Genomic DNA, 13,518 nt, shown 5'->3' with positions numbered 1-13,518 from the left:
AGTTTAGAGTTGAACATATTTAATTAATTGCAAACAACATTGTTCCAACATGCTTTTAGGTGTGTTGAATCATTTAATAAACCGTTACTGGGAGGAAGAACATTCTTGGAGAGAGTGAGCAGTCAGCTTTTGGGGGAGCTGTCGCGTGTTTACTAGTGGAGAGCGATGCAAGAGTGAACGAGAGAGAGGAGGGAGGGCGAGCGGGCGAGCGAGCGAGCGAGGGAGGGAGCGGGTGAGAGAGAAAACTTTTCAGTTTTAAAGAGCGAGAGGAAGCGTGTGCTGGAGTCCCAACCATGCAGGTAAAAGCATTAGCTAATTGCTTTAGTGTTAATTAAACGACGATGACGCTGATTTGATCAAGAAGTTGCGATCGAGGGGGCGATGCGGACCTAATCACGTTTCAAACACGATAGATAATTTGATGCATGGCGTTTTAATGTGTATATTTAGTTGCATTTCGAGTGTTAAATTCCAAACTTTTCTGCCTCGGTCTCATTATGGCCCCACCACCCCCTCTCGCAGCTCGTTGTGTTGCACGTCGCTCTTTTTAGGCAGCAATGCGCTTCATCCATGTTAATTACTGCGTTCCGCAGTTATTAAAACACACTTAATAACTACATTTTATAGTGAATGACGAAGTTATATTGAGAAACGCGAGGTATCAGGTAAGTCGAGCGCCGAGAGGGGACCGTGGGTGGCTTGTTTTTTTACACATCTGTATGAAGCAACCCAAATTCATTAATTAAATAGCTTAGTCGATGTAGGCCTCAATTTCCGCTGTGCAGCGGGCGGCGAATGTCTCCGTGCCCGACCAACAGGCCACAATCAGGGGGGCGAGAAACTAATCAAGCCCGAGGTTTTGCATCGGAGAGCTAAAAGCCTATTTACACAATTCAATTAGTGTATTAAAAAGGACTTGGGCTGCGGCGTCTCGAACGGTACGATTGTTTTCGCATGTATTATATCCTTTGAAGTTGTAAATGCGTGTTTTTGAGAAGTTTATGTGCGATTTACGGCTTGATACGCGATACATAATTAGTTGACCAATTTGTTGAGTGTTGTTAGCTGGGCTAGCCATGTGAAGTGCCACGAATGTTTATCGGGGGAAAAAGTGTCCTTTTGTTTTAACGTCAGCATTTAAGTAAGGGATCGCGAAAATCGCCCTCTTTGCCCAGATCAAAGTTGGAACGGGGTAATTAGGGCACCAGACTGCGGTGCTATACACTTTAATGGAGTATTTGTCATGATTAGACTGGAGTGTGTATGAGTGTGCGCGTTAGCGAGGCAGGCTAAAGCTCTCTCCATTTCCAATTGATACAACTGCACACGGGTCTTGCTAATTATGATGTGGATTAATTAACGAAATAATCAAGAGTTATGGCGGCTATATGAAGACGAATTAGCTTGCATTTGAACGACAGCGTCCCGCGGTGTGTGGGTTTGTCTGTCTTTGACTTTCAGGACAAGTTGATATTACTTGTGGTGGGAATTCAGTGCATGTTTTCTGTCTAGCAGGGAAGCTAATTGGCGTGGCATTGAAGCACTGTTGGCATTTGGTGTGTGTAACGTTACCTTACTTGACAGTGGACTGCTAAAACAGTATGACTATCATTCTTTTGCATGCATAAGCAAAACGAAGTCGTCTGGTTTGAAATTAAGATGCTTAATTTAACCTGCTGTCGACGAATCTGTGATTTATTTATGTGGGTTATTTTTTAAAGAGACATTACTGGCACAAGCATCTCCCAGGGGGTTTGCACCCATTATCTGTTATTTACAGCCTATGTCATATTATTCACAAGGGGCAACAACACGTTGACAAAGAGCACATTATTGTTTTACACACATCAGCATATTTTGTAGACTAGTCAAGGTCAACACACAGGCCTCCTCTGACGGTAAATAGCCCATATATTGCAGAATTGATAAATTAATGCATACTAGTGGTGTTCCTTTGGGTGTTATCATCTTTGATTAACATGGGACACCTTCAGTACTGTTAGATGCAGTTAAAAGCAGAAAATTATAAACAGGCCACGGTAACAGTGGTCTAGATTTGTTGTGTCTAGATGGTTCCTCCTTAAAGCAGAAAGAACAGAACTGCAACACTCAATCAGATTTGATGCCTTGCATGGAGTACAATTTTAAGTGCGCAGCACAGATTGTGTGGCCTATATAAATAACTAGTCTCGGTGTCAAACTTTATTAAGAACATATTTAAATAGATGAATAGGATGTGAAGTTAAAAGATATATCCAGATACTGTCTTGCAATGTTTATTTAAAGCAGTGAAGTGGATTAATAGGATCATATTTTTTTGTTGTTATTGGATGATCAAATATATGATCTGATATTTGAGTGCAAAGATATGTTGATATGTATTGTAGAGCCATGGCGATTTTTGTCATTTAGTTCTATTGGTTGAGCTGCCACAACACGTGACATGCATCAAGTTGTACTTAACTGCTTTAGGAAGTTCTCTCTTAGGGTTAAGCCTTTTAACTCCTTTCCTAATTTTATTTTTTTGTTGTTTTATTTTCAGTTAACTTAGTGTTATTAGTTCCATAAGGTTGCCCGCAAAAATGTTATTGTGAATTGTCGTTTGTGTTTGAAAATCTTTTATTTGAATTTCAGTTTAACTGTAAATTTTGTAAAAAATATTGTGATATAAACCCACTATTGTGTATTTAATATAACCGTGAGTGTATTTTTACATCGCTACTGGATATCGACTGTACATTGTACTTTGGACTGCAAAATATAAAATACAAAAAATAGATAAATGATATAGTATGAATATAAATAAAAATGATATACTTTGACTATAAAAAATACTTTATATATTGTATTATACATATGATTTATAGATGATGATAAAGTATTACTGTGCATAATAATACCACTTTGGTTTTTAGGAGGAGCCAGGAGAAACGCTGGGAGGTGACATCAACAGGGGGTCAATGTGGCTATGTCCTCTATGCCAAGAAAGTCAACCAGACCGCGCAAATCTCTCATTTCACCTTACGGACAAACACAGTGTCCTCCCTGCTTGCCTTGATAAGTTACTGGATATTGTGAGTATATTTACAAAGGTGGATTCCACTTTTTCAAAATTTATATTTGGTAAATTATATTTTATATAATTATACTGTGATATTTTGAGGTTGTCAATATTTAAAATTCATGTTTACTGTCTGTTTGTTGCAGCACAGTTCTGGTTAGTTCCAATAAAACACACTGCATGAAACGATAGTAAAGTAAAATAGAATAACAGCATCAAAAATATGAAACAATAACATGACACAATTGTTATGCAAGTTAAGGGGCACTGCCTCTTTAAGATATTTACAAAGTAGTCAAATTTGTTGATTCTTGGATAAGTTATCGTGAAACTGAGTTTCACAATAACGTTTTGTTTATATAAGTAAAATAATTGGTTACCCCTTTACACTCTCAAGGCTGCTCTCAAACACCCTTCCATGGCTGAAGATGAAGAACCCATAGCCCTTAATGATGCAGGTAAGTTTTATCATCCATAAAAAAGTTATTCCTTTAAGTGTTTGCATTTTTGTCAAAGCAGTTCAACATTGTATCCCACCACTAAGATCCAAAGTTCCAATGTTATATATGTGACATTGTCCAATGTGATACTAGATTTAGGTTATGCCCCAGCGGACACACAATTGACTGTTGGTGACCACCTTGCTTCAGTAGTTTCCATGGCAACGAAGCACCTGTGGTTTACTGAGAGAAAGACTGTTGTCCACCGTAAATATTAAGTTTTCCTACTGACTGATGTGATGGTTGAAAAGGATCCCTTGTATTTTATGTGCATTTGTATTAAAGGGATGGTTCACTCAAAAATGAAAATTGTGTCATCATTTACTCGCCCTCAGATTGTTCCAAGTCTGTATAAATTTCTTTGTTCTGCTGAACACATAGGAAGATATTTGGAAGAATGTCAGTAACCAAACAGATCTCATCCCCCATTCACTGCCATAGTAGGGAAAATAAACACTATGGGAGTCAATGGGGCATCAGATCTGTTTGGTTACTGATTTCTTCCAAATAACCTCCTTTGTATTCAGCAGAACAAATGCATTTATACAGGTTTGGAGCAATCTTAGGGTGCGTAAATGATGACAGACTTTTCATTTTTGGGTGAACTATCCCTTTAATTGATAAAGTTGTACATTAAGAGATTTTCAACCCCTTTGTTATATATTGGATAAAACTGACACGATGTCTCCTGCATTTTAAGCTTTGCAATAGCATGCATAGTTCCATTTTTATGTATTAAGGTGATAGTTCACCTAAAAATGATAATTCTGTCATCTTTTACTTACCCTTTTGTCATTTCAAACCTGTATGACTTTTTATTCCGCAGAACACAAAGAAGATATTTTGAAAAAAGTTGTTGACCGAACAGCGATGGCAGCCATTCGCTTGCATTGGTTTTGTGTCCATACAATAGAAGTCAATGGGTGCCACTGCTGTTCGGTTATCAACATTCTTCAAAATATCTTTTCTGTTCTGCGGAAGGAAGAAAGTCATACAGGTTCGAAATACCAAGAGGGTAAGTAAATGGTGACAGAATTTAAATTTTTGGGTGAACTATCCCTTTAACACAAATTATGATGCTTTTGTTTCAAAGCCATAAAAACATGTACAGTCATAAACTTTTAAGTATTAATGTAGGGAAACATTATGATGCACATCAGTTTTTTTATTCTGTTTATAGCCATTAATTCTTGTTGTATTTTTCATTGATATTTTTGAAAAATCATATTATTAGCAGCTAAATGTTTATTTTGATTTACTTACATCTTACATTTTAACTTAAAAGCTTACTAAAGTGATTTTTATTTCCATCAATATATCAGATGTCACATCACCGCAGATGAATTTGGAGAACACAAAGTCCCCCTCGGTGGCTGCCCTAAATAAGAGTGAATCTACAGATGCAGGTGACAATGATGATTCTTCTCAGGACAAGGAGCTGGATGAAGAGATGGAGGGTTTGAAAAATCAGGAGAATGATGCAGGGGGCTTGGAATTGGATCAGGAAAATGTGGATCAATCTGCAAAAACACCAGAGGCTTCTGTAAGCAGTGGCAGTAATACAAACAGCGTCACCTCCAAACGTGATAACCGTCCATTCAAGTGTAATGCATGTTTGGAGTCATTTCCCACAAGAACGGCTTTGAGTGTTCATTATAATTCAACCACCCATATTCAGAGAATGAGAACAGGGACAGTGAAAGAAAATGACTCAACCCCTTTCCTCGCTCGACCTTATGTCTCCAACAAACCATACCAGTGTGCCGTCTGTCGTGTCTCTTACAATCATGCCATCACCCTGGAAAGTCATTTAAAATCTGTGTTGCACCAGAGTCGCAGCAGGAGTGCCGGGAACGCTACTCCAAGTTCCACTGTGAATACAGGAAATGGAACCATGGTTACAAACTTGGCTGTGACTACCGTTGGAAGCACCGCACAGTTAGTTAACGCCTCCACCAGCAATTGTATCACCCAAGCAAACCTGACTACATCAGCAGTAACGACCAAAGACGGAGAGCAGGTGCAGCCTCAGTTAGCACCTTCATTACTTTCTTCTCCTGTGGCCTCTGCACAAGCGATGTCTGCTATTCTCACTCTCTTGACTTCCAGCCCAAATTCTGTCCCACACTCCATTCTTCCTTCTCTTTTTACAACTGGGGCATCTGCAACACCGGGGGCTGCAACCCCGCAGCTTATACCCCAGCATCAGATGCTTATGCCCCTAGTGTTGAATGGGCTGCAAACCCAAATCCAGGGTCAGAATTCAGACTCTCCAAACCAGCTTTTGCAGCAGGCTGTGCCAGTGCTGGGTCTGAGTGCCGCACAACAGGCTCTTTTGGCCCAAAGACTCAGCGGCTTACAAAGTCAGTGGGCTGCTTTTGGCATCCCAACAACCACCACTCCACAGAATTCAGAGGAGCCCAATAACGGTGCAGACTTGACAGTAACAAGCAAGATGAAAGTTGAGCCTTGTGATCTGGCGATGTCACTGAAATCTGAAGAGGACTGGAAAAGTGATGGTGTAAAAACAGAGTTTTGTAATAATGGTGACAACAAACAAGAAATAGTTGATGATGGCACAATGTGTGATGAAAAAGAGCAAATAAAAAGTGATAAGGAAGTTAAGACAAAAGGTGAAAAGGGAAGTGAAAAGGAAGATTCAAGCTCAAAAGTAATCGAAGCATCTGGATCTCCAGTGCTTTCTGATCCAAGCCATGATCTCAGCCATAAGCATACTGTTAACAGCTCGGGTCCTGTTAACTGCACCTTTCGTAACACTAACCTTGCCTTACGATCTTCAGGCCATAGGATGGCTAAAGCATACCCTCTCTTGTCTTCAGGACGTCCTTTGCTCACTGAGTTCCAGTCTCAGGTTCTGTGGGCCTTCCTAGAGTCACGAGATGATGCTGACACATCAAGTCCACAGCGGGAGGATTGCGAAGCCCTCGGCAGGGAGGTGGGTCTAACTGGGGAGGAGGTACGCAGATGGTTCTTAGATGCCTGGCATGTCAAAGATAGAGAGAGATTAGACAGCTTTGATGATGAGAGAGACAGAAGTCTGGAGGATGAAGAAGGTAATTTAATGATCGACGAGAGTGAAGACGGACATAGCCCATCAGCTTCAGGCAGTCATGCGATTGACTTATCCAATAGTGCAGAAAGACACAGGGACAGGATTGGTAAGACAAGCCCAAGAGAGTTGCTGTTGACATCTGATTCTGAAAATGAAGAGTTTTACACCTCTGTCATCGTGACTGATGAAGAGAGTCAAAGTAGTTCAGTAAAGGAAGAATCGGGTAGCCCGGTCAAACAACCTTTACAGGTAGAGATGACGGGTGAAAAATCCAGTGGTGGTGGAAAGGTTCTTCGTTCAACCACAGTCTTTCTCTCGGATGCCGAGGATGAGTATGATGATGAAACAAGTGCAAAGAGAAGAAAGAGAGAGAGTGAGATTGACAAAGAGGTAGAGGTCAAGCAGGAGAAACAAGACATTGATCTTGATCTTCAGTTGGAGGAACAAGCAGACCCTCCAACTCCTCTTTCAGTTGCAGTTGATCATCAGGGGGTTCCAACTGGGATCTTGCAACCACTGCCCCTGTCCCTTTCATTGGCCCCACTTTCTACCCAGTTATACAGCCCGTATGTACTTTCGCTTCCTTCCTCAGTTATCGGGGTTGGTGTTTCAGAGGGAGATCGGGGTAAAGTGACAGCCTTTTCAAAAACTCGAGTAGTTACCAGAAATTCAGCAGCACTTTCTGAACCCCTTAATGCATCTGCCACCAGCTCCTACCTATCCAATGGTAATGATTGTGAGGCAGCTTTGGACCTAAGCATTGGGAAAAACCACAGCTCTACTATATCACCTTTATCTACAACCAACAACCCCTCTGTACAGAAAAGTCATTTGCTTGATGGTCTGGGTCTGAGACCAGCAAATATTGGTATTACTGGAGATGGAGGTCTTATTGTTGTTCAGGTGAAGCCCGATTCTGCCATCGCAATCCCATCTTCCAATAACAGTACTAATCGCAATAATTTGGCTAAGACTAGCACTGTGTACATGAGGGCGGCAGAGAAAGTTAGCACACTCATGGAAAGAGAAAAAGAGAAGGAGCAAGAAAAGGAGCAAGATCAAAAGAGGCAAAAAGTACGACGCTTCAGGGACATGAGACGGTCCAGGACCATCATCCATGCCGACCAGCTGGATATTCTCTACGGATGTTATTTCAAAGATCCAAATCCGGGAAAACATGAATTTGAACAAATATCTGAGTGGGTTAACCTTCCGAAGAAAGTGGTTCAGATCTGGTTCCAAAATATGAGGGCCAGGGAGCGAAAGGGAGAAGTTCGGTTTATCAGTGATGGCACTTTGGCGGCTGTTGGGAAACCACTAATAAAGTTCACCTGGCCACTCACTAAACCCATAGTCTCATCCCCACCTAAACCAAACCCAAGCCCCTCTACTGGTTGGGCCTCTGGAAAATCCCAAACTGGAAATGTACCTCCAAAAACAGAAAAAGTGAAAGAGGAAGTCAAGGAACCGGTGAAAACCCCAACTCAAGGTCCAAGTAGATTAAATGAGATGCCCTCCTTCACTGTTGTGTCTGCCAGTCCTTTAATGGCACACAAGATCAAAGCGGAAGCAACCCCGGTTACGATGGTTAAAATAGCTCCCAAGGTGTTGGCCACACCAGTTGCAGTTCCTCTCTTGGTCAGTGGGACTCCCGCATCTCGATCTGCTCAGAAAAGGAAGGTGGAGTCTGATCATACAGATGAAGACGATCCTGATTACCAAGTAGAAGTTAAATCTACCAATCGCACAGTGCCAAAATCGTCCACTACGCCAATTAACAAATCTTCTGCCCTGGCATCTCAGAAACACAATGGGCTCAAATACTGGTCCCAAAAAGGTCCGTTCAAGATAAACACTCTTTCAAGAGAACAATTAGGCCTAAGTGCCCCGCGGCCAACACCCACCATCACCACCATGCCATCCCCCGTGGCGGTTAAACCGCCTTCTGCTCCAAGCCAAAAAGAAACAAGCTACATACAGCAGAACTTCACCCCAAGGCGACCCAGAACTCACCTGAATGGTCTTCAGCTGTCCATTCTCCAGTCATGTTATGAGACGTGCGCTCATCCTAATGCACTGGAGTGTGAGGCGATAGGGACAGAGCTTGGGCTTCCACTAAAGGTTGTGCAAATATGGTTCCAAAACACACGTGCCAAGGAGAAACGCTGGAGGCTTCAACAAGAAAAGATGGTGAGAACATTGTCTCTTTGCAAAACTTCTATCATAGTAAGTAGTCACATGTATTATGTACAGGTGCTGGTCATATAATTAGAATATAATCAAAAAGTTGATTTCACTAATTCCATTCAAAAAGTGAAACTTGTATATTATATTCATTCATTACACACAGACTGATATATTTCAAATGTTTATTTCTTTTAATTTGATGATTATAACTGACAACTAATGAAAATCCCAAATTCAGTATCTCAGAAAATTAGAATATTACTTAAGACCAATACAAAGAAAGGATTTTTAGAAATCTTGGCCAACTGAAAAGTATGAAGATGAAAAGTATGAGCATGTACAGCACTCAATACTTAGTTGGGGCTCCTTTTGCCTGAATTACTGCAGCAATGCGGCGTGGCATGGAGTGGATCAGTCTGTGGCACTGCTCAGGTGTTATGAGAGGCCAGGTTGCTCTGATAGTGGCCTTCAGCTCTTCTGCATTGTTGGGTCTGGCATATCGCATCTTCCTCTTCACAATACCCCATAGATTTTCTATGGGGTTAAGGTCAGGCGAGTTTGCTGGCCAATTAAGAACAGGGATACCATGGTCCTTAAACCAGGTACTGGTAGCTTTGGCACTGTGTGCAGGTGCCAAGTCCTGTTGGAAAATGAAATCTGCATCTCCATAAAGTTGGTCAGCAGCAGGAAGCATCAGAAGCGTCTCGCCTGGGCTAAAGACAAAAAGGACTGGACTGCTGCTGAGTGGTCCAAAGTTATGTTCTCTGATGAAAGTAAATTTTGCATTTCCTTTGGAAATCAGGGTCCCAGAGTCTGGAGGAAGAGAGGAGAGGCACAGAATCCACGTTGCTTGAGGTCCAGTGTAAAGTTTCCACAGTCAGTGATGGTTTGGGGTGCCATGTCATCTGCTGGTGTTGGTCCACTGTGTTTTCTGAGGTCCAAGGTCAACGCAGCCGTATACCAGGAAGTTTTAGAGCACTTCATGCTTCCTGCTGCTGACCAACTTTATGGAGATGCAGATTTCATTTTCCAACAGGACTTGGCACCTGCACACAGTGCCAAAGCTACCAGTACCTGGTTTAAGGACCATGGTTTCCCTGTTCTTAATTGGCCAGCAAACTCGCCTGACCTTAACCCCATAGAAAATCTATGGGGTATTGTGAAGAGGAAGATGCGATATGCCAGACCCAACAATGCAGAAGAGCTGAAGGCCACTATCAGAGCAACCTGGCCTCTCATAACACCAGGAGCAGTGCCACAGACTGATCCACTCCATGCCACGCCGCATTGCTGCAGTAATTCAGGCAAAAGGAGCCCCAACTATGTATTGAGTGCTGTACATGCTCATACTTTTCATCTTCATACTTTTCAGTTGGCCAAGATTTCTAAAAATCCTTTTTGTATTGGTCTTAAGTAATATTCTAATTTTCTGAGATACTGAATTTGGGATTTTCATTAGTTGTCAGTTATAATCATCAAATTAAAAGAAATAAACAATTGAAATATATCAGTCTGTGTGTAATGAATGAATATAATATACAAGTTTCACTTTTTGAATGGAATTAGTGAAATAAATCAACTTTTTGATGATATTCTAATTATATGACCAGCACCTGTATAATAGACAAGATAAGATGGAATGAATGGTTCTTAGTATTAGTTCTGAGTGATTTTATTTTCAAGTTTTAATTTCATTAATAAGTTTTAATTGGATGAAAGGGATATGGAAATTAAAAAATGAAGATTCTGTCATCATTTACTCACCCTCTTGTCATTTCAAACCTGTATGACTTTCTTCTGCAGAACATAAGAGAAGATATTATGAAGAATGTTGGTAACCAAACAATGGCAGTACCCATTCACATTGGTTTTGTGTCTGTATAATAGAAGTCAATGTACGGTTACCAACATTCTTCTAAATATCTTTTTACATTTAGGCTTTGTACACTTTGTTTTACTGACGTCGATAACATTTTCTTAGTTCTTCTGTAAGAAAAACAAAATTTACATTATATTTTTGCTTTACCTCCTTTACAGTCCCCTAATCCCAGTGACCCCTCTAAGAAGATAGACGTTAGCTCGAGTAGCTACCTACAATACAATGCCCTTCGAGCCAACCGTCCCATCCTTCCCAAACCTGTACAACTGACAGTTATGGAACCTTCATCATATACTGTCAACCAGTCAACAGGCCGTGAGACTTTGAGAGGCAAGTGCGAGGCCTGTGGGGTTGAATTTGAATCCAGGGCTGCAGCACGTGACCACGTCTTCTCACCGCGGCATCTTGCCACCTTGAAAACCACTAACTTTGGTCAGCTTGCATCGTTGGTCAGCAATGGATCTGGTACTGGGTCTACTGGTCTTGCAATCCAGTCTTCTTCTCCATCACCAGCTAGAAACTCCAGCTAAAGAATGAATTAAAGCTGGTGCAGTTTGCGGACCCACTAGACTTGTTGGCTTTCAGTAGACAGAAGATGGGTGTTGGACTTTTAAGCTATGTTTTTCAAGGCTCTAAGATTGAAGTGGGCCCAGATTGCTCTGGCCATCTTCACTCTCTCCTTTGATATCAGCAAGACATTGTTATGTAGAGTCTTTGCATACAGGGCTCCTTTTAATGACCTATGCCACAGCATAATTTTACTATAAATAATCTACTGAAATGATAATCATGGACATGCTAATGCTTATGTGACTATGGTCCATCTTTCACAACATCATCTCAGTTTAAGCTCCTATAATGTTGGGTAATAATGTACTGGCATTTACACAAAACACTTTATTTGATTGGGAGACTCTGTTGTAATGACGCACCCAAAAACTCAACCAAAGTGCTCTAGGTTGTTAATTATCTGGTACTGTTTTTGCTTGAGCTAGGGTGGTCTTAAACCTGTTTTAAAGCTTATGTAGAGGAGGTGTTTCTAAGCTGATTTATTTTAAGTCATCCTGTTAATTCAAAGCAATTTATTCTGTAAACAGAATTTTTCATTAAACGTTCAGGTTAAGTTGGACGAAATGTCTAGACTGTACTAACAGTTAATGGTAATGAAATAATAAGGATGACGAATATGGCTGAATTGTGGAATATGAAGATTTTGGGAGAGTATCAAAATTCAGACACACAAAACTAGGAAGTTAACAGTATGATGCTATTTTTTTTTAAACCAAACCATCATGACAATCCTATATTCATCAGCAGAACTCTAGTTGAGAGGTAAAGATGTCAGATGGTCAGATACAGCACTTTGACCCTTTTAAAATCTCAAACATGTTTTTAAAGTTTTCTTGTTCCACATAAAAACGATTTTGTTGTATGGCGAACTTCTAATTCTTCATCTAATTAAAATGAAGTATTAATCAGCATTTCATGTTATTTTTAAAGGATTAGCATAGCACATGGACAAAAATGAATCAGACCTAGCCGCTGTGCACGAAGCCAAAGTCTGTACTTTCCCAATTTTATATGAATTTGTGGAACAGCAAAATTATATACTTTATACCCTCTGATCATTTAAATTTGTTAGAGAATAACCCCATATTGTCAATAGAAAAACACAAAGTTCATTTATTTATGGTAAAAGCAAAATCATTTAGCGGTATGGGAGAGAGTTGTCATTTTTTCATGTTCTTTAAGCATTTTGTGTTGCAAACTGCATGCTCATACTGAGCTGGATGAAAGTATTTTCTTCAAAACCTGCCAGGAGAGAAGGAAAGGCTCCTTAGTGGACCTGTGAACTATTCATCAGGTCAACAGGAGGTGTGATTTGAAGGACACGAAATACTAAAGACGATTTTCTTTTTTGGTTTTTATTTTGTATTTTACTGTTATTGATACTATTAATACTTTAACAAAATGCTAAACTAAAAAAAGATTTTTTTTAATGAACTATATAAAGAAAATGATATTCCAAAGTTATTCTTTCTCTTGCTTTGTCTCATTAAATAAACCAAAAAGCATTGGATTGGAAGCGTTCATAATGCAAACTATAATGGAACTCCCTTGCCTTGACACTTTGAACTAGTCCATGGTTTAAGCATGAGCTACATGTAATTACATTTTAGACAAGTCAACTTGGAAGTTTTTTTTTCAGTATATCTCAGCAAATACAAGTTACTTTTGTTACATTTTATTGTCAAGTTGTAGCTCATTAAATGAACATGGACTGGGTTGTAGTGCAGTGCAGGATGTGGGATCACACAGTGTTGCACTGTTCAGAGTATATAGGTAGAACATGGAGAAATGCTTTTTATATTATCTTTTCACTTTTTCCATTGACACTTGATTATCACTTGTTATATAACTGTACTTACTATTTTTTCAGTATTCTCATCACTGTTTTGATTACTATTGATAACGATTTTAATGGCATCTCAAATTTAGAGATGTTATTGATATGAATATTGAACGATAATGGTGGCAGTCTTGTTATGAAAAATTAGAATACTGATTAAGCTTGTTTTTCCCTCATTTGTACCTTCATTTTGTGTTGGTTCTCATTTTTTCTTATGCAGAAAACAAATAAACTTAAATTCATGAATTAATGCTTCCATTCCTTTTATAGATAACCTCATGAATTTTGGTTAATAATTTACATGCATAGATCATATAGGACCTACTGTTGACTTGTATTTTCAGCTCATCTCTAACTGATAGAAGACTAAAGCATGAGCAGCATTATATTTTACCATTTGTCCAGCAT

The 13,518-nt window shown here is 39.9% G+C and overlaps 1 protein-coding gene across 1 annotated transcript; it reads left to right on the top strand.

Moving 5' to 3' along the window:
- Positions 1 to 168: 168 nt before the first annotated feature.
- On the top strand, positions 169 to 13,356 carry zfhx2 (zinc finger homeobox 2). Its single transcript, XM_057322714.1, has 5 exons — positions 169 to 299; positions 2,916 to 3,074; positions 3,459 to 3,519; positions 4,884 to 8,824; positions 10,859 to 13,356. The coding sequence occupies exons 1-5, from the start codon at positions 294 to 296 to the stop codon at positions 11,228 to 11,230; spliced, it is 4,539 nt and encodes a 1,512-aa protein (XP_057178697.1). The 5' UTR covers positions 169 to 293; the 3' UTR covers positions 11,231 to 13,356.
- The last annotated feature ends 162 nt before the right edge of the window (positions 13,357 to 13,518 follow it).

The sequence above is a fragment of the Triplophysa rosa genome, linkage group LG23 (genome assembly GCF_024868665.1).
Source record: "Triplophysa rosa linkage group LG23, Trosa_1v2, whole genome shotgun sequence".
NCBI lineage: Eukaryota > Metazoa > Chordata > Actinopteri > Cypriniformes > Nemacheilidae > Triplophysa > Triplophysa rosa.
The sequence above is the reverse complement of the archived record's forward strand: the minus strand, read 5'-3'. Positions and strand labels throughout refer to the sequence as shown.